General features: G+C 41.0%; 2 protein-coding genes across 10 annotated transcripts in view; one reads left to right on the top strand and one right to left on the bottom strand.

The window, feature by feature from the left end:
- The window catches only part of SRPX (sushi repeat containing protein X-linked), a 245722-nt gene that overhangs the window by 212154 nt on the left and 12606 nt on the right, over positions 1–20962 (top strand). Inside the window, exon 11 of one of the 2 annotated variants that reach the window (XR_004592429.3) lies at positions 6633–7185. The exons of the other annotated variant lie outside the window; for it this stretch is intronic. The gene's annotated coding sequence lies outside the window, so the exon portion shown is untranslated. Of the gene's footprint in view, positions 1–6632; positions 7186–20962 lie in introns of those variants that run through there. 2 annotated transcript variants of the gene reach the window in all.
- SYTL5 (synaptotagmin like 5) overlaps positions 1–20962 on the bottom strand; it is a 219226-nt gene that overhangs the window by 1186 nt on the left and 197078 nt on the right. For all 8 annotated transcript variants that reach the window (XM_034423804.3, XM_087871277.1, XM_034423803.3 and 5 more), the window contains 5 exons: positions 20101–20203; positions 13990–14151; positions 8610–8718; positions 1959–2094; positions 850–1055 (listed from right to left, as the gene is read on the bottom strand). In XM_034423804.3, the coding sequence (XP_034279695.1) occupies positions 850–1055; positions 1959–2094; positions 8610–8718; positions 13990–14151; positions 20101–20203 (716 nt within the window). The remainder of the gene's footprint in view (positions 1–849; positions 1056–1958; positions 2095–8609; positions 8719–13989; positions 14152–20100; positions 20204–20962) is intronic.

Here is a 20962-nt window from a genome sequence, read left to right on the forward strand (position 1 = left end):
TCTATGTTACAAACTGGAAGCTGTTGCCCTTAAAAATAATTCCTAGACAATTCTTACAAGAGTAGTGGGATGGAGAATAAAATACCTTGAAAAATAAATCTAAAAACCCATTTGACTCTGGCCATCTTCTTTTTTTGTATTAATTATAGGACAAGAACTTAGCAGTCCTTTTTATTGGGAATTCTAATCAGATTTATTTGCATCTTTTATTATTATTTTACTATTATTTATTCTTTTTAGCTTTACTTTTAGGCAAACATCAGAATGGGTTATCATAAATATTTTTAATTCAAACACAGACAACATTTTCTGGGTCAGCAATCCAAAACTCTGCAAAAGGCCAGTGGGCAATAATAAAGACTGATTTTTCCTATCTGTTTTTTCATATCATTCAAGAAATGATAAGAGTGGGGATTTATTGATATATTTATCATTAGATTTCTATGCTGTCTTTCATTCAGAAGCTCAAGGCAGCATATATAGTAAGCTTTCACTTATTTTCCTCCATAGCAGAGCTGGGCTGAGAATAAGTGAGTGGTCCAAAGTCAACCTCCATGACCAAGCAGGGTCTAAAACCCAAGTCTTCTCCCTCCCAATCCAGTACCTTATGCATGGAGGGGTGCATTTAAATTCCCAAAAGCCCTGCATTTCCATTTCCCGCAGTTTTACACTATCTTTTTTGGAAGATATGGAAAGTTTTCACTATGAGCCAAAGGCTGCAAGAAAAAGAGCTAAACAGATCTCTCAAGTACTGATATCCTTTTCTAAATATAAAGAGTATTCTAAATATTTCATTTGTTACTTCCTTTCAATTCCATTCTATCAAAGGGTAGGTCTATCCACACCTACCACTTCCAATACTCAAGCGAACACCACCCAGGAAAATGTTGCTGGCGAGAGACTCCTTGTCCCAAACAGTGAGTTCTACACAGACATTGTGCATATCTCTAGGGTTCAAGCCACTAAAACTGAACATATGATTCCAGTAGGGATTCACACTCTTTTTTATTACATGGGTTTTATACTTTGAAGATTTGTTGTCAGGAAGCAAGTATCTAAGAGAGAAAAGGAAGGAGAAAAAAATAAGAATATAGAGGTTTGTTATGAATGTCATAATAATTATAATTGAGAAGATACTGATGTATCACTCAACAGCTATGTGTAATCTATAGTCATTCCCTCAAAGGAATAAATTATAACAAAAGATTTATCATAAGAGTTGGCCACTCCAAGATTCATTGAGCCCTTTTTATTTGGAAATTTTTTACTTTCTTAAAACAAAATTCTGACATGGAGCAATATTGTGATTTATAAATAATACATAGTCATATAAATTTATTTTTAGATTATATTAGCATGTAGTAGGAGGTGAATTATGAATTGGACCAGGACAGCAAATGCAATATTATGTTAGCTGAGATTAAGAGATACAATACTATATCCTGATATATGAATATTATTTTTCCATTCAAAATATTCAAAGGTAGAAGGAAGTAAAGGTGCAAAGTTCTAAATCTTGCCACCAAACGGGACATTTTTGAGAAACAAATAGATGATCATATAAGTGATTACTAGGACAATTGGAACCGAGAATTCCATTGCTAAGCAATGTGATCATAAAGTGTGACATCACATTACTGGCTCACTTAGCAACAGCAATTCTCAGTTGCTGTCATTAAACAGCAATCTTGTTAAGCAAGGCCCTCAAATGATTCCCTGCCAGCTTTCCCATTGTCTTTGCTTGTGGGAACATCAGAAATCATAGTCACATGTCTGCAGAGATGCTATGACAGCCAGAACTCTTTAAGACCTGTCATAAACTCCCCCCCCTTATTTAGTATTATAATTTTGAACAGTCACTGAACCAATGGTCATAATGCAAGGACTACCTGTATTCAATACAGAAATATTAAATGTCTACTAGCATACATAGCCAAAGACAGAATGGAGGAAATCACCCTTTCACAAACGTATCTGAAGTGCCTCCTGATTTCACTGCCATTAAATTCTTGGCTTCCTTGATGACAATTTCCAATATGCCTCCTGATGGTACTTGTGCGGTTGACTTCTTTTCTTTCTTTGAACTCTTCTTTCCTTTAAAAGACGGAAAACAAAAATGGAGGAATATATGAAGATTCCATATTTTGCACTGTATGCTATCCTAAGGTTAAAAATCAATACATATCAAACCATGCCTCTTAAGCCACAAATATCTCTGTCCTATATAAGAAACATTTTATACTATGCAACCTTATCTACATTATTTGTCCCTCAATGATTTCAAATAATTTAAAAAAAATTTAAAATGCAATTTTTCAGAAACACATATCAGTGGTGGTTTTCAATTTTTTTTTTACTACCGGTTCTGTGGGTGTGGCTTGGTGGGCATGGTATGGCATGGCTTGGTGGGCGTGGCGGGGGAAGGATACTGTAAAATCTCCATTCCCACCCCAATCCAGGGGAAGGTTACTGAAAAATCCCCATTTCCTCCCGATCAGCTGGGACTTGGGAGGCAGAGAATAGATGGGGGTGAAGCCAGTCAGAATGTTTACTACCAGTTCTCTGAACCACTCAAAATTTCCGCTACCGGTTCTCCAGAACTGGTCAGAACCTGCTGAAACCCACCTCTGACACATATGCTCATTAAAAAATATGTTCACTTTGTTGTGATTCGTGGAGGCCCTGGCAACAGGGATGCTGCCGGTGGATTGCTAGAGGGGAGTGGCTAATGCGAGCGGGAGATTGTCTGAGCTCCTATTGGTTAAGCACGTTGGACAGCTCTGAGTATAAAAGAGCTGTCAGTTCCAGAAAGCTCTCTGTTCCGTTCCTATAGTTGCTGTTGTGATAAATAAACCGTTCTTGTTCATGCTGCCTCGCCTCATTAATGTCTCAGCTGACAACGGAACACTGGCGACGAGGATGGGATTGCCGTGGTAACACCTGCTGAGACATTAGAGGTAGGCAGAAATGGCACCGCCAACATTTGCCCCTTATGATGCGCTCACAGAGTCGTGGGATGCCTACATGGAGAGATTTGAATGTTTTCTTGAGGCAAATGATTTCACTGATCTCTCCAGCAGCAAGAAAAGGGAACACTTCTTGAATTCCTGCAGCCCTGAGGTGTTCGCGACCGCCCAAGCATTGTTCGCGGCCGCCCCGGTGCACACGGCCCCATGGGACTTGTTACGTGAAAAGTTGAAGAGCCATTACTCCCCAGCCCCTTCTAAAATAGCCCGCCGTTTCAAGCTGCGGCAAGTAGTACAGGAAGAGGGGGAGTCGATAAATCATTACATGGCTCGTTTGAGAATGGCTGCTCTAGATTGCGAATACAGAGATTTAGACGATGCACTAGTGGAGCAGCTGGTGTGCAGGGTCAGGGATATCCAGCTTCAGAGGCGGCTGTTGGCCAAAAATGATCTGGACCTGCAGACCGCTCTCGAAGAAGCCCAGGCAGCGGAAATGTCGGAGAAATCCACCGCGGATATCAGGAAATCTTTTCCTCCGTCAGCCCAGGCAGCTGCCTCAGTGAACCTGCAGGACATTGCCTCAGACAACTCCACTGATGAGGAGGAGATGGACGTCAGCCGCCTACTGGCATCCAAACCCCGGCGGAGTGCTTCAAGAGTGAAGTCGGGACCTCCCGCCAGCTGCCTCAGCTGTGGGGAAGACCACCCCAGAGCGACATGTCGTTTCCGGTCGGCCGTTTGCCACCGTTGCAGCAAACAAGGGCATATTGCTAGAGTCTGCCGTTCGATGGCTAAGGCGCCTACTGTTCCAAAGCCTCGCCACCCCGGCAAGGAGAACTGTTTCTCCATTGTCCACGAACGCAGTGTTGCTGAGGTGACCGTACGCCCATTTAAAACAAATGGCACTAAACTCTTGATGACAGTAAAAATAGAAGGCGCCTCCTGTCAGATGGAGTTGGACACGGGTTCTGCTAAATCCATAGTGTCCTGGGGGGTCTTGAAACAACTGATCCCCACTATTACAAAGAGACAGCTACAGCAGTGCCCAATTAAACTGCGGGACTATCAGGGAAATTTTATCCCGATCCTGGGACAGGGACGTTTCCTGGTTGAATCAGAGGGTTTTGTGGGGCTTCTTCCTTTAATTGTGGTCAAAGGGGTCCTGCTTAGTCTGTTAGGCATGGATTGGTTCAGGGTGTTAGGGTTAAAAATATCTGGGATACACTCCACGTCGGTATCTGGGGTAGATGGCCTTTTCACTGAATTTGCCGATGTGTTCGCAGGCACTTTAGGAAAATACGTGGGGTCTCCCATTTCCTTGAACCTAGATCCTAATGTAGCACCAATATGGCTTAAGCCACGCAGAGTCCCTCTTGCACTCAGGCCCAAGGTAGACGCAGAATTAGACAAGCTAATTGCCCAAGGGGTCCTGGAACCAACTGACCACTCCAAGTGGGAGACACCCATAGTGGTCCCCATAAAACCTGACGGCTCTGTGAGAATCTGCGGAGATTTTAAATGTACTTTAAATAGGGCCTTGCAGGCAAATCCCTACCCTGTCCCTGTAGTCCAACACCTGCTGCACTCCCTGGGGCCTGGGGCCATTTTTGCTAAATTAGATTTGGCCCAGGCGTATCAGTAGCTTCCGGTGGATGACGCCTCGGCCGAGGCTCAAACCATCGTCACCCACCGGGGTGTGTTAAGTGCCGGCGCCTGCAGTTTGGGATTAGCGTTGCCCCTGGCCTTTTCCAAAACCTCATGGAGCGGCTGCTCCATGGCCTGCTGGGAGTAGTGCCCTACTTTGACGATGTGCTCATCTCCGCTTCTTGTCGGGGTGAGCTCATCGAAAGAGTTAGGGCTGTCCTTCACCGTTTTCGCTCCTGAAAAGGTCCAAATGTGTCATTGGGGTTTCCAAAATTGAGTTTCTGGGATATCTGCTTGATGCTAGGGGGATCCATCCCACCCCTTCCAAAGTGGCAGCAATTAAACACGCTGCCACGCCCACTTGCCGCGTGGAACTGCAGTCCTTCCTGGGGCTATTAAACTTTTATAATGTGTTCCTGCCCCACAAGGCCTCCCTGGCCGAACCTCTTCATAGGTTACTAGCAAAAGACACCCCATGGTCCTGGAACCACGAACACGACCGTGGCTTTCTGAATGTGAAAGACTTGCTTTCCTCCTCTGCGGTTTTGGTGCAATATAGCTCAACTCTACCGCTCACGCTAACAGCGGATGCCTCCCCCTACGGAATTGGGGCTGTGTTGAGCCATCGTTTTCCCAACGGGGTTGAGGCGCCCATTGCGTTTTATTCCAGGACCATGACTTCCGCAAAACGTCGGTATAGCCAGCTTGACTGGGAGGCTTTAGCCATTGTGGCCTCTGTTAAAAGATTTCACGATTACCTGTATGGTAGGCCATTTGAGCTAGTAACAGACCATAAGCCCCTACTGGGGCTTCTTGCAGGTCATCGCCAAACGCCTCATGTTCTATCCCCCCGTATGGCCCGGTGGGCTGTTTTCCTGGCCGCATATAATTACTCTTTAATTTACCGCCCGGGGAAACTAATTCCCCATGTGGATGCCCTGAGTCGCTGCCCCTTGCCGGCGTCAGTGTTAGATCCTGCACCTGCCCTTCCTGTACATCTGGTAGACGAGGTCGCTTTGCCAGTGACCGCAACCGACATCGCTGCCCACTCCCGCCATGATAGGGTCCTGTCCCAGGTCCTTGACTGGGTGGGAAAGGGGTGGCCGTTAGGGCGGGTGCCCAGTCAATTTGACCCATACCGGGCCCGGCAGCACAAGCTATCCGTGCAATTAGGGTGTCTCTTGTGGGGGCATCGGGTGGTGGTTCCCCCCGATCTACGGGTTAAGGTACTAGAATATTTGCACGCGGGCCACCCCGGCATCGTTCGGATGAAGGAGTTGAGCCATAGTTATGTGTGGTGGCCTGCATTGGACAGGGATGTCTCTGAATGGGTGGCTAAATGTCCTGTCAGGGGTTGAGGTCAGCGCCACCTTCCGCCACTCCCCGGGAATGGGAAACCCCTAGGGGGCCCTGGTCTAGGATTCACCTAGATTTCGCCGGCCCATTCATGGGCCGGACCTTCTTGATAGTGATAGATGCCCTGTCCAAATGGGTCGAGTTGGAACTAATGGGTTCCACAACCTGGTGGACCATCCTGGTGTTGCGCCACCTATTTGCTACCCATGGCGTTCCAGACGTCGTGGTGACAGATAATGGGCCACAGTTTACGTCCGCCACATTCCAGTGCTTCCTTGCCAGTTTGGGAATTCGCCACGCCCAGGTTGCCCCGTACCATCCGGCGGGAAATGGGTTGGTTGAACGAGCCGTGCGATCTGCCAAAGAGGCTCTCGCCCGGCTATCGCCAGCGAACTGGCAAGAGAAAGTGGCCGTCTACCTAACCGCCCAGCACATGACCCCTTGCCCGACTACTCACAGAAGTCCCCCCGAAATGTTGATGGGACAACGGTTGCGAACAGTCTTAGACCGTCTACACCCCACTTATACCCCAGAGGGTCCCCAGAGTTTTGAAAGGAAAGCCAGGGAGTTCGTAGAAGGGGATACGGTTTTTGCATGCAATTTTGGGGGGGAACCTCGTTGGCTACCAGGACTTGTGAGTGCTGTAACTGGCCCCTGCTCTTACAGGGTACTTTTGAATGACGGCCGACTGTGGCGTAGACACGTGGACCAACTAAGGAAGCGACTGACAACGTCCCCAAACATTCTGGACAAGGAGGCCTTTCGGATGGCTCCTGCCTGTTCCCGCAGCAAATCTGCCACCGCCCACACCGGAAACTCAAGTGTCAAAATGGGACTTACCGGTTGTCGCCACACCCACCAACGAGCAGGAGGAGCTACCAACAGCATCATCCCCGGAAGCAGACCCAGCCGACATCGTACCGGCACCTGCGCTAAGACGTTCGACCCGAGTGCGCAAACGCCCAGAATATCTAAAGGACTATGTATGTTATAGCCGGGGATGAAGGAGTGTTGTGATTCGTGGAGGCCCTGGCAACAGGGACGCTGCCGGTGGATTGGCTAGAGGGGAGTGGCTAATGCGAGCGGGAGATTGTCTGAGCTCCTATTGGTTAAGCACGTTGGACAGCTCTGAGTATAAAAGAGCTGTCAGTTCCAGAAAGCTCTCTGTTCCGTTCCTATAGTTGCTGTTGTGATAAATAAACCGTTCTTGTTCATGCTACCTCACCTCATTAATGTCTCAGCTGACAACGGAACACACTTAACATACCCAAGGCCAATACAATGAAATTTAAGTGAAAACAAATGATTTGAAGAAAAAAAATAGCTTCTGTAATTTCTAATATGGACAGAAACCATGAAAAGGAATTGTTTGAAATCTCTGCACAGACCACACAAAAGCCTGGATCTTGAGGTCTTGAGGGTTATATGACCTAACATCAGTGGTGGGATTCAGCCAGTTCGCACCACTTCGGGAGAACTGGTTGTTAACTTTCTGAGCAGTTTGGTGAACTGGTTGTTGGAAGAAATCATTAGGGCAGAGAACCGGTTGTTAAATTATTTGAATCCCACCACTGCCTAACATGAGCACTATTTTGTTCTTGCGTGAGTTTCTAGAGTGGATTTATGCTCCAAACCAGATGCAACTTCAACATATATTTATGGCCCAAGACCAATCACAATAAAAGATCAGTATATAATCTAATAACTATAAAAGGAAAATTTTAAATTGCAAATACTGCAAATCATAAAACAATTAGTGAGCTTATAGTTAATAGCATGAAGGAGGAATAGCATGAAGCAGTTTCTAACAGCTATGGCTATTGATGAAGTTTTGCAACCTTCTTAGAGGTTTTTGAAGAGTAGTTACCTAGGAGAAGGATAATGGCCTCCTGGTCACAATGGCAATTAGAGTTATTAATAGTTGGACCTATTAAACTTGAGTTACAATTTTTGGTCAGGAAAGTGATGCTTTTCTGATTCTACAACATTCTGTTTATTATATTTTAACTATGGATGGATGTCATAAAAATAATAAAAATCAAAAAAGATACACAATAAATCCTATCTCACAGAATGTTTATCTAAAAATTGGTCAACACATCCCCAAATCTCTAACATATCCCAACATCATGTCTGAAAAGTAGATTGCCTATAAATCTCAGAAACCTTCTCACTGTTTCTCAAGCCTCTGCTGAATTTGGATGGGCATAGCTGATCCACTTATCAGTTGTTCTCAGGAATCAGTCAATCACACCAAAACTTGGTCACCTTAAGATATGCAGACACATGGGAATTTTGAATAGAAATAATTGGCAGGCTTTTGCAGCATTTTGCATACAGTGAAAATCTCAAGTCAACAGGATGACATTATAAGAAAATGCTGTTTAATAGGCAGCTAATGAATTTACAGCTAGCAAATCCTGCCCTTGCTTCCAAAAGATATTGTGTTGAAGATGAGTAATATAGAAAGATGAAATGATTTGTAGTTTCAAATTCTTTTAGAAAGTAGTAAACCAATTTGAACAGCAACAAATGCAATATTTTGCAGCACTGGATTTTTGTTCCTAATGCCTGCAGAAGATCATGAATTAAAACAATTCAAGAGAAACATTGCTGGATGCATCAACAGGATATTTTTTTTACCTTGAATCTCTCCCAGAGGAAGTGTTAGGTTCCTCTCAGGTGGGGTGTACCGTAAAGCAACAATTATTTCTCCTTTATACTGCAGCCCAATATCAGTAGCAATCGCCATCTAAAACAAGAAAGTAAAATAGAAGAAAGTCTTGTTTAATAAATATTCACCTTCACTTTTATAACATGTTGCACATTATTTTGAGGTATACATAATTACAGGCAGAGCAATCTAAAAGAGAAGTATACAGATGAGCTTCAAATGACCAAACCTCTACTTCCTATACTCTATGAACTTCCAGCAAGGAAGTAGGTAGGGTTTTTTTTTTTATTTCTTTAAAATTGTCATAAAATTGAGTTCAAGCCACTCAAAGTATGTATGTATGTATGTATATATGTATGTATGTATGTATGTATGTATGTATGTATGTATTTATTTATTTATTTATTGGTTTCATTTATATGCCACCCTTCTCTGAAGACTCAGGGCGGCTTACAATGCGTTAAGCAATAGCCTTCATACTTTTGTATATACCTGCTTAGTAGGGCTTTCGCCCCCCCTTAAGCGGTGTTCTTTTTGTACAAAGTCAGCTTATTGCTCCAACAATCCGGGTCCTCATTTTATCTACCTCGGAAGGATGGAAGGCTGAGTCAACCTTGAGCCTGGTGAGATTTGAACTTGCAGTAATTGCAGGCAGCTGGCAGTTAAGTGCTACTTAACAGCACTTTAGTGTGCTGTGCCACCAAGGCTCCTTGGTAAAAAGTAAAGTTTTCCAATAGTTCTTTTATTCTTGTGTTATTCAAACAAAAAGCAAGGCAAGTGTGCAATTAAACTTAATTAGTTCCTTTATATTTGTACATATAATTGTCTAATTTCAAAGTTATCTTACTACAATAAGTTATGCCCAACAAGGTTATTCAAATAACTGAGACTTCCTGCCTGGCTCCGCAGCTTTGAAGACGCTCCTTTTTGAGCGCCCGTTTTCTGGTTCTGTAAAAGCCCCAGAACAGCCGAAAAACTGCTGTCTGGAGGCTTGGAACCCTCTCCCCGGGCAAAGAGGAGAGAGAAGAGTCGACAGGCGGGGGTAGAGCCCCCCCCCAAGTGCGCTAGGAGAAATCCTGGGGCGCAAAGGGTGTGGGCTCCCTATTGAAGCCTGTCAAGCCACTCCGGACCAGAAACGACTCCGCTGAAGCGGAGCTAGAAGCTGCGACCAGAATCTGCAGAAAAATCAACAGGGGGGATTTTTAACATCTTTACTTCGATCGCAGACGGAGCAAATCAGGAGAAAACAAAAGGAAATTTGCAAGTAACACTTTAACTCCGCTTTAATATGCAGAAAATGGCGCCTGAGGGCGGGAGGAAGAAACTACCAGGGGAAGTGCTCATTAATGGCTTGTTAACACTTTACAGCTACTGGATTACACTCTAAGAGAAAGTTTTAAATGGAAGCGGCCAGGAAAAGAATTTGGTATTGAGGAAAAGAATTTGGTACTGACTTTAACTAAAATCTGGTCTTTATACTGTGTGGAAAAAAGTTGAATTGTTCTCCTGATAGCTGGATAAATACAAAGTAGCTGAAATATGGCTGACAACAGGGCTGGTGAATCAGCAAATTCCCAAGCCGTGACTGTCCAGGCTTTTCAAGAACTTCTAGACTTTTTTACCTCAGCCCTGCTGAATACAATCGAAAGGGCTTTTTCAAAAAATAGCTTGGGAAATTATAAGCAGGAAATTATTCAGAAGAATTTGTTTTTGGAAGATCAGGAAATGGACAGGATTAAGAGATTGACTGGTACAGCTGAAACAAAGGTTTTGGTGGACGTTTCCATTCCAATGACAGAAAAGCAACAAATGGTTTCTTTATTGCAAGCTGACAATCTTTATGGCAACAAATTTTGGCTATATGGACAAAGAAATGGATTGAATGATTATACAAACCAGAAGAGACGAGATGAGGATTTTAAGTTAGAAAAGCTGACTTCAAGAAGAGAGCGAGTATTTCAGAAACATCAACCTCAAATCACTATTTTAAAAGCTTCCAAAATAAAACTGGGGGGATTGTTGAAAGAATTTATAAAGAAAAAAGGATTGGAAAAAATACAAAAAGAAGTGAAGAACAGAAGATTAAGAAAGATATTCTCCTGTGGATTTTGAAATTGGCAATGGGCAAATATGTGTTTTAATGGTATTAAAAGATTTTTAAAATGTTTAACATAAGGTTATATTATTTTACAAGATATATGAGATAAATTGTATAAGCTTTTAGGATGTTTAACCCTTTGAAACGAAGAGGATTAATGTTAAACTCAGAATTTTATTGTAAACTGATAATTAGTTTTGGATAGTTAAGGGTTGTTCTTTTAAAAAAGTTAGAGGTATTAAGACGGTTAATTGAAAAATTGAAAGATACCCTCCTATAGATTCTGAAATTTATATTTGGTAAATAAGTGTTTTAAAGGTATTAAGAGATTTTTAAAATGCTTAACATTAGACTATATTATTTTAAAAGATATATGAGATAAAATGTGCAAGATTCTAAGATGAATTTTTTTTTTCTGGTATAGAAATGAAATTTATTCATGATTTTTATTGTTTGTAAGACTGCTAAAGTATTGGATTATGCATTAAGAAAAAGTTTTTTTTTCTTTTTTTTCTATATAAGTAGGAAGAATGAATTTAATTTAATTGGTATTGAGAATTTATAAAAGGGAGGTTGTTGAATTGGAGCAAAGGGAGTTAAAGAACATGTGGGAGCTTTGAACTTTATAATTTGTTAGTTTATTTTAGCATATGTTTGTTAGATGCTATACCCTGTTTTTGCTCTGGGAAGTCAGGGGTGGGGTGGGGAGGGGGGGATAAGGGAGGGGGGGAAAGTGATGAATGTTTTAGCAGAAGAAAGTGTATTCTAGAATATAGGAGTTGCTCAGATACTAAAGGAGGAAAATATTTCACAGCAAAGAAGTTAGAAAGGAGAGAGGAGGAGGGGGTAGGAAGAGGAGAGGGAGGGAGAGGAATGGAAGAAAGGAGAGGAGGAAGGGAAGGGAAGGGGACAGGAGTAGGAGTGAAGGCGAGAAGGGGGAAAAGAAGAGAGAAGTGGGGGAAAGGGAAAGGAAGTAGGATGAGGTGGGAGAAGAGGTAGGAGGGAAGAGGGAGGGATGGGAAAGAAAGGAGGAGGAGAAGAAGGTTTGTTGTGGAATGAGGGAAGAAGGAGAAGAGCAACTCCGAATATAATTAAAATGTTTTATTTTAATGCTTTCTTTAAGGGAAACATGTATATGGAGGATTTCTTATGTATAAGAAAACGTATAATTTATGTGGGGAAGGGGAAGGGTGGTGGGGAAAAATTGTTTGTATTTCTTATAAAACTTTTTAATTAAAAAAAAAAAGGTTATTCAAATAACTGTGCCCAACAAGGCTACTCAAATTGCTGTAAGTATTACTACCCAACTAGGCTACTCATTCACACAATACTCACATACACTCTCAAAACAGGTGATCAGGCTGGATCAGTGGGCTAGGAAGCAGATTCAGGGCATGCCCTGCTCCAACAGGAGTCTGGCTTCATTGAGTCTTCTCTTTATACCCAACTTGTTTACTCAAAGTCCATGTGTATGGTACATCTTGTCCCAGCCACATCAGGAACTTTACACCCTTACTGTTCATTCCAAGAATCCCATTGCATTCCTCATGCCCACTAATGCACTACCTGGTATCACCAACAATAAATCACTCATACACATACCCAGAATCTCTCTTTATCAGTAGTATACACATTCCAGCAACATGAGTTTCCTAGTGAGTTCATGAAAAGACTAACTATGGTTTCATAACAGAAGTTCATAAAAAGTTCATATCACAGGTGTTCTATATGCAGGCTTTCTATATTCCTAACTAATATCATATTTGTAATATATTCATAACATATAAAATAAAATACATAAAATATATAACAAAATGCCCAGTTCCTAGGTATTTTTGTCTCTCTTGTAAGACAGCTTTAACCACTGCAAAGCTTCTTTCAATCTGTCCAACACGTGCCATCTCTTTGTCTAGTAGCTGAAGATAGAGAAGAAAAGTGACCAACTTTCCCACTGCAACATGAGGGTGCTTCTAAGACAGGCTTTCTTCGTAGGAGGCTATAGGAATGCTAGTTTAAATTTAATAAAGAATTTGGATCATTGTAAAACTGGAGCTTTCCTGCAAAACCACTGCTAGTTCTTTAATAGGGATAGAAATGGGAACTAAGGGGTCTTGTGACATTCAGCATTGTTCTGATATTTATCTAATTGATAGTATACCTTGTCACTACGATTCCCACTTAACTCTAAGCTGTATGCAGACTTCAATAATATCATGATGGTTTTGCTATTCCTCTGTTTTTTTATCAAATTTATCACATTAATGTATTTTCAAATTTCAACAAAACAAAGTAAATCAGAAATAACTCAAGCATTAGGGTAGGGAGGGAAACAAGAAAAGGAACAAAGATGAATACATATTAGAACAATTAAATATACAATGGTATCAAGTTTTAAAAAATGAAACCAGAACCACATAGAGCCACATATGTTTGGAGAAGGCCAGATGTTTCAGGAAAGAGATGTAACTCATATAACTAACTATGGCATTTATCTGGCTTGAGTAGCCAAAATTCTTCATGAATCCAGGTGCTAAAAAATTGTTAGGATTGTTATGACAAATCACAAAGTAATTCTGAAAGTTAAGAATATTTTTTTAAATTTCTGCACTATCTTGTAAATCAAAGATGGGCAATAAATAGCCTTCCATTTCCCCTTAACCACGGCCAGCATGACTGATGATGAGCAATAGTGCAATTTTACTTTCACAATATCTGGAGAGCGATAAGTGAGTTAGAGGTCTTCCCCAAAAATAGATATACTTGTCTTCGTAACAGACTAAAATATGTGTTACAGGAATTATCCATTCCTTTTGGACTACAGAAGCACAGAAGGTAAAAAGAACAGATTTCACATATTAGATTGCAAATGGAATGATAAAACTTGCAGTTTGTCAGACAGGAACAAACTGATCTGTCCAAACTGCAGGAAAACACTGGCATCTGTAGTTTGATACAGCCTTTGTGGGATACACAATAATTCCTCAGTAGTTTTATTGTTGTGATGGCTTTAATTTCAAAACTCAAAGAACATTATACAGTGGACCCATCTTTCAGCTAAGTTGCCTTCAACTTCACAAAGCAAATGAAGTTATTTTCTCCCAGTTCCCTATTTGTACAGCTTGCTGTTTAAAAAAAAAATGCTGTCCAATACAAAGAAAAGCCTAGACTGTTGTCAATTCTCTTTGTTGCATGAATTCTAACTTCTTCATAAATTTGCATGCCACTTCTCTAAACCAACAGGACCTTCTCACCTTGGGCTGAAGCATGAACCATTCATCAATTTGATTTTCAAAGTTCCAGGAGTCCAAGGGAATCTCTACTTCTCCCAGAAAGCTGTTACGCCCAAATCTGTCATAATGCCAGACAGAAAGTTGCAGAGTCCGAGTCTCAAGCTGCGTGTGGCTAATGACATACTATTGAGTGGGGATAGAAAAGGAGCATATTTTTAAGGAAAATATTTTTAGAAACCAGTAAGTGAGAGAATGGAACTTCTAAGTATATCCAAAGTTATTAACAGATAATAAATGATGCAATATTTTCCCTTCCTACAAGTGCAATTAAAATTATGAAGGGGAAATGCATAAAAAGTCATTATTCTCCTGAAAACTTGTTTACACGTCTTAAACTATAGTCCTTCCATCTCCTCCTTTATGCATATTGATTTTACTCATTATTAAAATAAACATTATTAATTATTAAAATAGAAAGAAAATGAACAGGTGATACTAAATTCTCTAAAAATTATAAAATTATTTTTATTAAAAAAGTTGTTCTTTAAATTCCACAAGTGTTTCACATTTTTTATCTGTCTTGAATTATATAATTGAAAACCCTTTTTTAAAAAAAAGAACAATTAAATAAATGAGAAGTCCTTGGTGCTCTCTGAGCTCAGAAAGAACCAAGAACTCTTCATTTCAACCCTAAGCTACAAATATTCTCCTTTAAATAAATAAATGGGAAGCAAATGCCCAGGAAGTGTACAGGATTGTCAGTTTAATGTCTACATTAGGCAAGGTCCTCAAACAAATTATAAAAGAACATGTCTGTGAGCACTTGGATATGCATACTGCAATTAGCAGGAGCCAGTGTGGTTTTGTTGCAAACAAATTGTGCCAATGAACCATATTTCCTTCTTTAATAATAGAACTACAGCTCATTGATCTGGAATGTTCTCAGGTTCTCAGCAAAGCCTTTGACAGAGTTCCTCATGGTACATATTTTTCTTAATAAAGAGACCACCCACAGTTGTTTTGTAATTGAATGGCACAAACATTTAAATAAGTAAATAATGGAAAATATGGAGTAGAAGAAACTACTGTTAGATGGACTTAGCTGGCTGAACAATCTCATTTCATCTTGGAGAGAAGAATCAAGTGGAATGCCACAATGATTGTTTTTGACTGTGTGCAATTCAAATGTTTATCAATGACTAAGATAATGGAACTGTTTTGTGGATGATGCAAATATGGGAGAATGGCTTTAGATGAACAGAAAATTCAAAAATATCTAGACAAAGTGGACTGAAACAAATAGCCACATAGCGCATGGGTGATATCAAGGAAACTCAGGACTGAAGACTAGAATGGGAAGTTGAAAAACATATCTTAGGAAAGTAGGAGCAAATAACTTACATACACAACCCAAAAACTAGCTGGACATGTCCACAGAATCATCCGAAACATAGCTCAACTCAAGGACATCTTTATCATGAAGGTTCTGGGCAGCCAGTGGTGGGATTTAGCCAGTTTACACCGGTTCATGAGAACCGTTTGTTAACTCTTTGTGGAGTTCTGCGAACCAACTGAATAGTCAAGGCTGGCTGCCTGCCTGCCAGTAGCTCACACAAACCTCAGACATTCCTGCTTACTTGTAATTAACCAAAGGAAGGGAAAAGCAAAAGAAGAAATAGCTACATAGCCATTTCCTCAGCAGAAAAATTCTAGCCCCTTTAAAACTTGGGGGGGGTGACAGCGGCTAGGTTACTGATTGGTCAATATTGGAAAAGGGATGTTTTGCCTACTATTGAAAAATGGACTTTGAAGGTGGCCAGTTTTGTAGAAATGGCAAAGATATCAGCATACTTAAAAGACCGGACTCAAGAGACTTATGTATGGGAGTGGAAGAAATGGATAGATTATGTGCAGAATAAATATCAAACTAGAAAGTACCAGATAGCTTTTAGTTGAATGTTGTGTAGAAATGTATAGTATATAGGGGGTAGAATTGTTTAATGTCATGTAGAAATATATAGTACACAGGGGGGAGAATAGAAGGGCGATAAAGTATGATATAATATGATTTGGATTTGGATTTCACCTTGGGGAAGTCATGGGAGGAGGGGAGGGTTAGGGAGGGTTAGGGAGGCAAGGGGGGGGAAATGGGAAAATTTGTATTTGTAAAACTTTTTCAATAAAAAAAAAAACTTGGGGGGGGGAGTTTATTTATTTATTTATTTATTTTTAAATTTGTATACCGCCCTTCTCCCTGAGGACTCAGGGCGGTGAACAGCCAAGTAAAAGCATAAACTACAAACATTAAAATACAATTAAAAAGATATATATAAATTTGGCCCCATGATTAAAAACAATAACAAACAATTAAAAACATTTTAAAAAGTGTTAGGCCAGCCCGGCTTGCTGGAAAAAGAAGGTTTTAAGGGCACAGCGGAAGGCACCGAGGTCTTGGATTCTCCTTATCTCTGGGGGCAGCTGATTCCAGAGGGTAGGTGCCCCCACAGAGAAGACCCTCCCCCTGGGGGTCACCAGCCTACATTGTTTGGCTGATGGCACCCCGAGGAGGTCCTCTCTGTGGAAGCACACAGGTCGATGGAAGGCCGTCGGTAGCAGCAGGCGGTCTCAAAGATAACTAGGTCCTATGCCATGGAGTGCTTTAAAGGTGATAATCAACACCTTGAACTGCGCCCGGAAGACCACTGGGAGCCAGTGCAGCTTACGCAGGAGAGGTGTTGTATGGGAGCACCATGCGGCTCCCATGACTACCCGCGCGGCCGCATTCTGGACCAGTTGGAGCCTCCGGGTGCTCTTCAAGGGGAACCCCATGTAGAGAGAGTTGACGTCGTGGCATGAATGGCGAGTGTTAAGCTGCTGTTTTCTACCTGACAGGAGGTCCAATTGGACTCAATTGGATCCAAGCCACCTTGGAGAGATGATGGAGGTAGAAGTTTCGCCAATCACAGGGAGCCTGCAAACTCACTATTTGACCCTGGAAAACTCGTCATTCTGATGGGGGGAAAAGACAGCCATTAAACTGGCCAGATCGCGGCTGTGACAGCTCTGATGAAAGAGTAATAAAGGAGATGAGCAGAAAACAGCATGTGTGATCTGGGTGAGCTATTCTTAATTTCCAACTCCTGTTGAGGAATTTACCCCAGAAATTAACATCTTTCTGAAAATGAGACTCTAAAAAAGAGGAGGTGGTTTTTATTCACTCCTGGATATGGATTTGGATGAAAGTGGAGAAATAGAATAAGGGTGCCATCTGCTGGTGGAACTGGTCAAGCAAAGGGAGAAGACCCTGAATAGTCTGATGCAATACAAAAGGCTTGGGTTCCTTAGAACTGAACTGAGCTGATAAAATTAATTGGTTGCTGTCAGGGGTGGGTTCTAATTTTTTTTACTACTAGTTCTGTGGGCGTGGCTTATTTTGTGGGCATGGCTTGGTGGGGAGTAATGTGACTGAGTAGGCATGGCCAACCTTTTTTTTTTTTTTTTTACTTTTAAAAGCATTTTTTCTACAACCTTAAGAGGTTGCAGGAAAAAATGTTTTCAGAAGCCTCTGACGATCAGGCAACTCAGCTGGGATCGCCAGAGGCTTTTAAAGGCATTTTTTTTCCTACAACCTCTTCAGCCGAAGGTGGGCAGGGTAAGCGAGCGGCGACCAGGCCGGGGACCGGTTCGGGGGCATGGCCAGCCAATGTTATTACCGGTTCTCCGAACTACTACAAATTTTTACTACCGGTTCTTGCGAACCTGTGCGAACCAGGAGCAACCCATCACTGACAGCTGTCCTGTGGAATTAACATCTGCAAACTGTTTACACTGGATACTTAGAAACAGATGGGAAAGACATAGAAATTTGTCCTTGAGATCATTTGACTCTTTGTGGATTACAAATACATTGGGCAATTCAAAAAGATACGCAAACATTGTTCCAATCACTACAAGAGGCCATAATCAAGAACCATAAAGAAATAAAGATGAAGATAGGTGAGATGAGAACTGAGATGGGAGAGGTTAAGGAAAAAATGCAAAGTATCAATGAAAAACTGGGGACTTTTCAGCAAATGATAACCAAAAATGAAGAAAAGATTAAAATAATTGAAGAAAAGTCAGAACAAGTAGAAAGCCCCCCGGACGAAATGAATCAGAGACTAACACAGGCCAATAAAGAACTCAAAGGAACTGTAATTCAGTTGCAAATGGAAAAGGCTGAACACTTCTTGAGGTTTCAAAATATCAAGGAAGGGAAAAAAGGAAACATATCTGAGTTGATGGTAGAGCTATTGGCTTTTTCTTGCTGTTTGCTTGCAAGGAGGTAACTGCTGCAAAGCAGAGGCCAAAGGGTGGGAGCCAGTGCGTGGGCGGGGCTACATTCGGTGTATAAGATGCACCTAAATTTTCACCCCCTTTTAGGGGGAAAAAAAGTGCATCTTATACTTCGAAAAATATGGTAGCTAGAATGTTTAAGAATATGTCTGCCAAGTATTGGAAGTGCAGCCAAATCCCAGGCTCGTATTATCACATGTGGTGGACATATCTGAAAGCAAAAAAATACTGGACCAGAATACACACCTGGCTAGAAAAGATGATAAAAGAACATATAGATCTAAAATCAAAAACATTTCTGTTGGGCATCATACCAGACAAATACAGTAAAAGAAATGCATACTTAATAATGCATGTGTTAACAGTGGCCATAATCGTGTTCCCACAACATTGGAAAGGCGAGAAGATCCCCACAGAAGAAAAGATAATAACAAAAATTTTAGAATGCGCAGAAATGAATAAACTAACATTTGAAATTAAAGAAAAGGAAGACACTGAATATTTTGAGGTATGGGATCTGTTCTATCGATGGTTGGATGAGAAAAACAGGAGTTAGAACTTCGAAAATTACAAGAGAAAGATGAATTTTATTATTGGGGTTGTTTACTGTAACTTATTAATTTTGATTAATTTTGATTAGTATTAGTAATTATTATGAGGGGAAAGCACTATTATTATAAGGTTACTATTGGAGAATGCTATTATTGTTACTATGAATTTTACTCAAAAGAATTGTAACCAGACAACACACTGTTTATATGGATTTTGAACATGTTGCTCTTTTTATATATATTAATTAAAAAATTTAAAAAAACCTCAGGGGAGAAAATAAAGTGAAAGAAAGTGGTCTTTTTCTCTCTCTCCCATCAGCTAATAGCCCCGGGCAGACAGCCAAGAACCATTTAACAGGCGAATACTTAGTTGCGATAACAAAACTGCAGGAATGCAGTCAACACAGAAACAATAGAAACCTACAGATCATACAGATTAACAGAGTTGGAAGGGACCTTGTAGGTCATCTAGTCCAATCTAGTCCAACCCCCGCCCAAGCAGGAGACCCATTTCTGACAAATGGCAGTCTAATCTGTTCGTGAAAGCCTCCAGTGATGAAGCTCCCACAACTTCTGAAAGCAAGCTGTTCCATTGGTTGATTGTTCTCACTGTTAGAAAATTCCTCCTTATTTCTAGGTTGGATTTCTCCTTGTTCTTGACAGGATTAGGCCAGTGAAGGCATTTTAAAAGTATTAATACAGAGCAGGAATTTCTTGTCAGAGTTCTTATGTCTTTTTAAATATACGTTCTAATTAGCAGAATTGATTTTATTAATTTGGAATAGGATTGCAAAGTTGATAACCATTTATCTGAAGTGGTGTAGGGGTTCCTGCCTAAGCAGGGGGTTGGACTAGAAGACCTCCAAGGTCCCTTCCAACTCTGTTATTCTATGCTGTGCTGTGCTGTGCTGTGCTGTGCTGTGCTGTGCTGTGCTGTGCTGTGCTGTGCTATGCTATGCTATGCTATGCTAAATACTGGAACAGTGCTATTTTATCGTGCTATTTTATTTTGAGTTGGACTAAGGAGAAATTTCCTAAAGGTGAGACCAATCAAGTTGGCCACGCCCACCCAGTCACATGACACCCAGCCGGTCATTAGAGCAGAGAACCAGTTGTTAAATTATTTGAATCCCACCACTTTGTGCAGCGTATAATTTAAACCAACCAACCAGCCAATCAATAATTTCTCATTTTGACCATAAAGAAAATATTAATAAATATGATGTTGTCCCAGTTCCTACCTTACCTTAAGCATTTCATTGAATTCTGGATCAGTGCTATTACTTTTGATTTTTGTCTTTCTTTTGTTCTGGCGAGACTTGTCTGGCAGAAGATATGCTTTGACATAACTACAGAATAAATAATAGAAGATTTATCAATTTTACTAAAAGTTACAATATTGGTATACAAACATGTAGATGTCCATAGGTAGTATTTAGCTTCCAGCTGCCTGCAATTACTGCGAGTTCAATTCTCACCAGGCTCAAGGTTGACTCAGCCTTCCATCCTTTCTAAGGTAGGTAAAACAAGGACCCAATTTGTGGGGGCAATAAGCTGACTTTGTATAAAATATACAAAAGTATGAAGGCTATTGCTTAATGACTTGTAAGCCGCCCTGAGTCTCCAGAGAAGGGCGGCATATAAATCAAAAATAAATAAATAATACAAAAAATTCTTATCTACAACATTGTCAAAACTAAATCAGAGACATCCGAAAGGTTATACTTTATACTATACTTGCTCTCTCATGTGTTATGGTACATCAGATGTTTTTTGTTTGTTTTATGTAGCAAGAGATATATTGGAAATATATACAGTTCAAATAAATATATATTTGTGGGAAGAAAATATATATATCTATATATCTATATCTATCTAGCCAAGGAGTGGGCTTCAAAAATTTTAGCAAGGGGTTCTCTGCCTGGTTGCTGGGTGGGCGTGGCTATGGTGGGCATGGCCTAGTCAGCCTCCTGCACCACAGGCTCTGGAGACTCAAGGAAAGCCTCTGGGAGGGTGAAAATGTCCTCCTCAGGCTCCGGAGGCCCTCTGGAGGTTGGAAATGGGCCCATTACAGCCTTCCTGAACTTCAGGTAGGCCCGGTTTTCGCC

Source organism: Pantherophis guttatus, chromosome 5 (genome assembly GCF_059756535.1).
Source record: "Pantherophis guttatus breed Tessera chromosome 5, ASM5975653v1, whole genome shotgun sequence".
NCBI lineage: Eukaryota > Metazoa > Chordata > Lepidosauria > Squamata > Colubridae > Pantherophis > Pantherophis guttatus.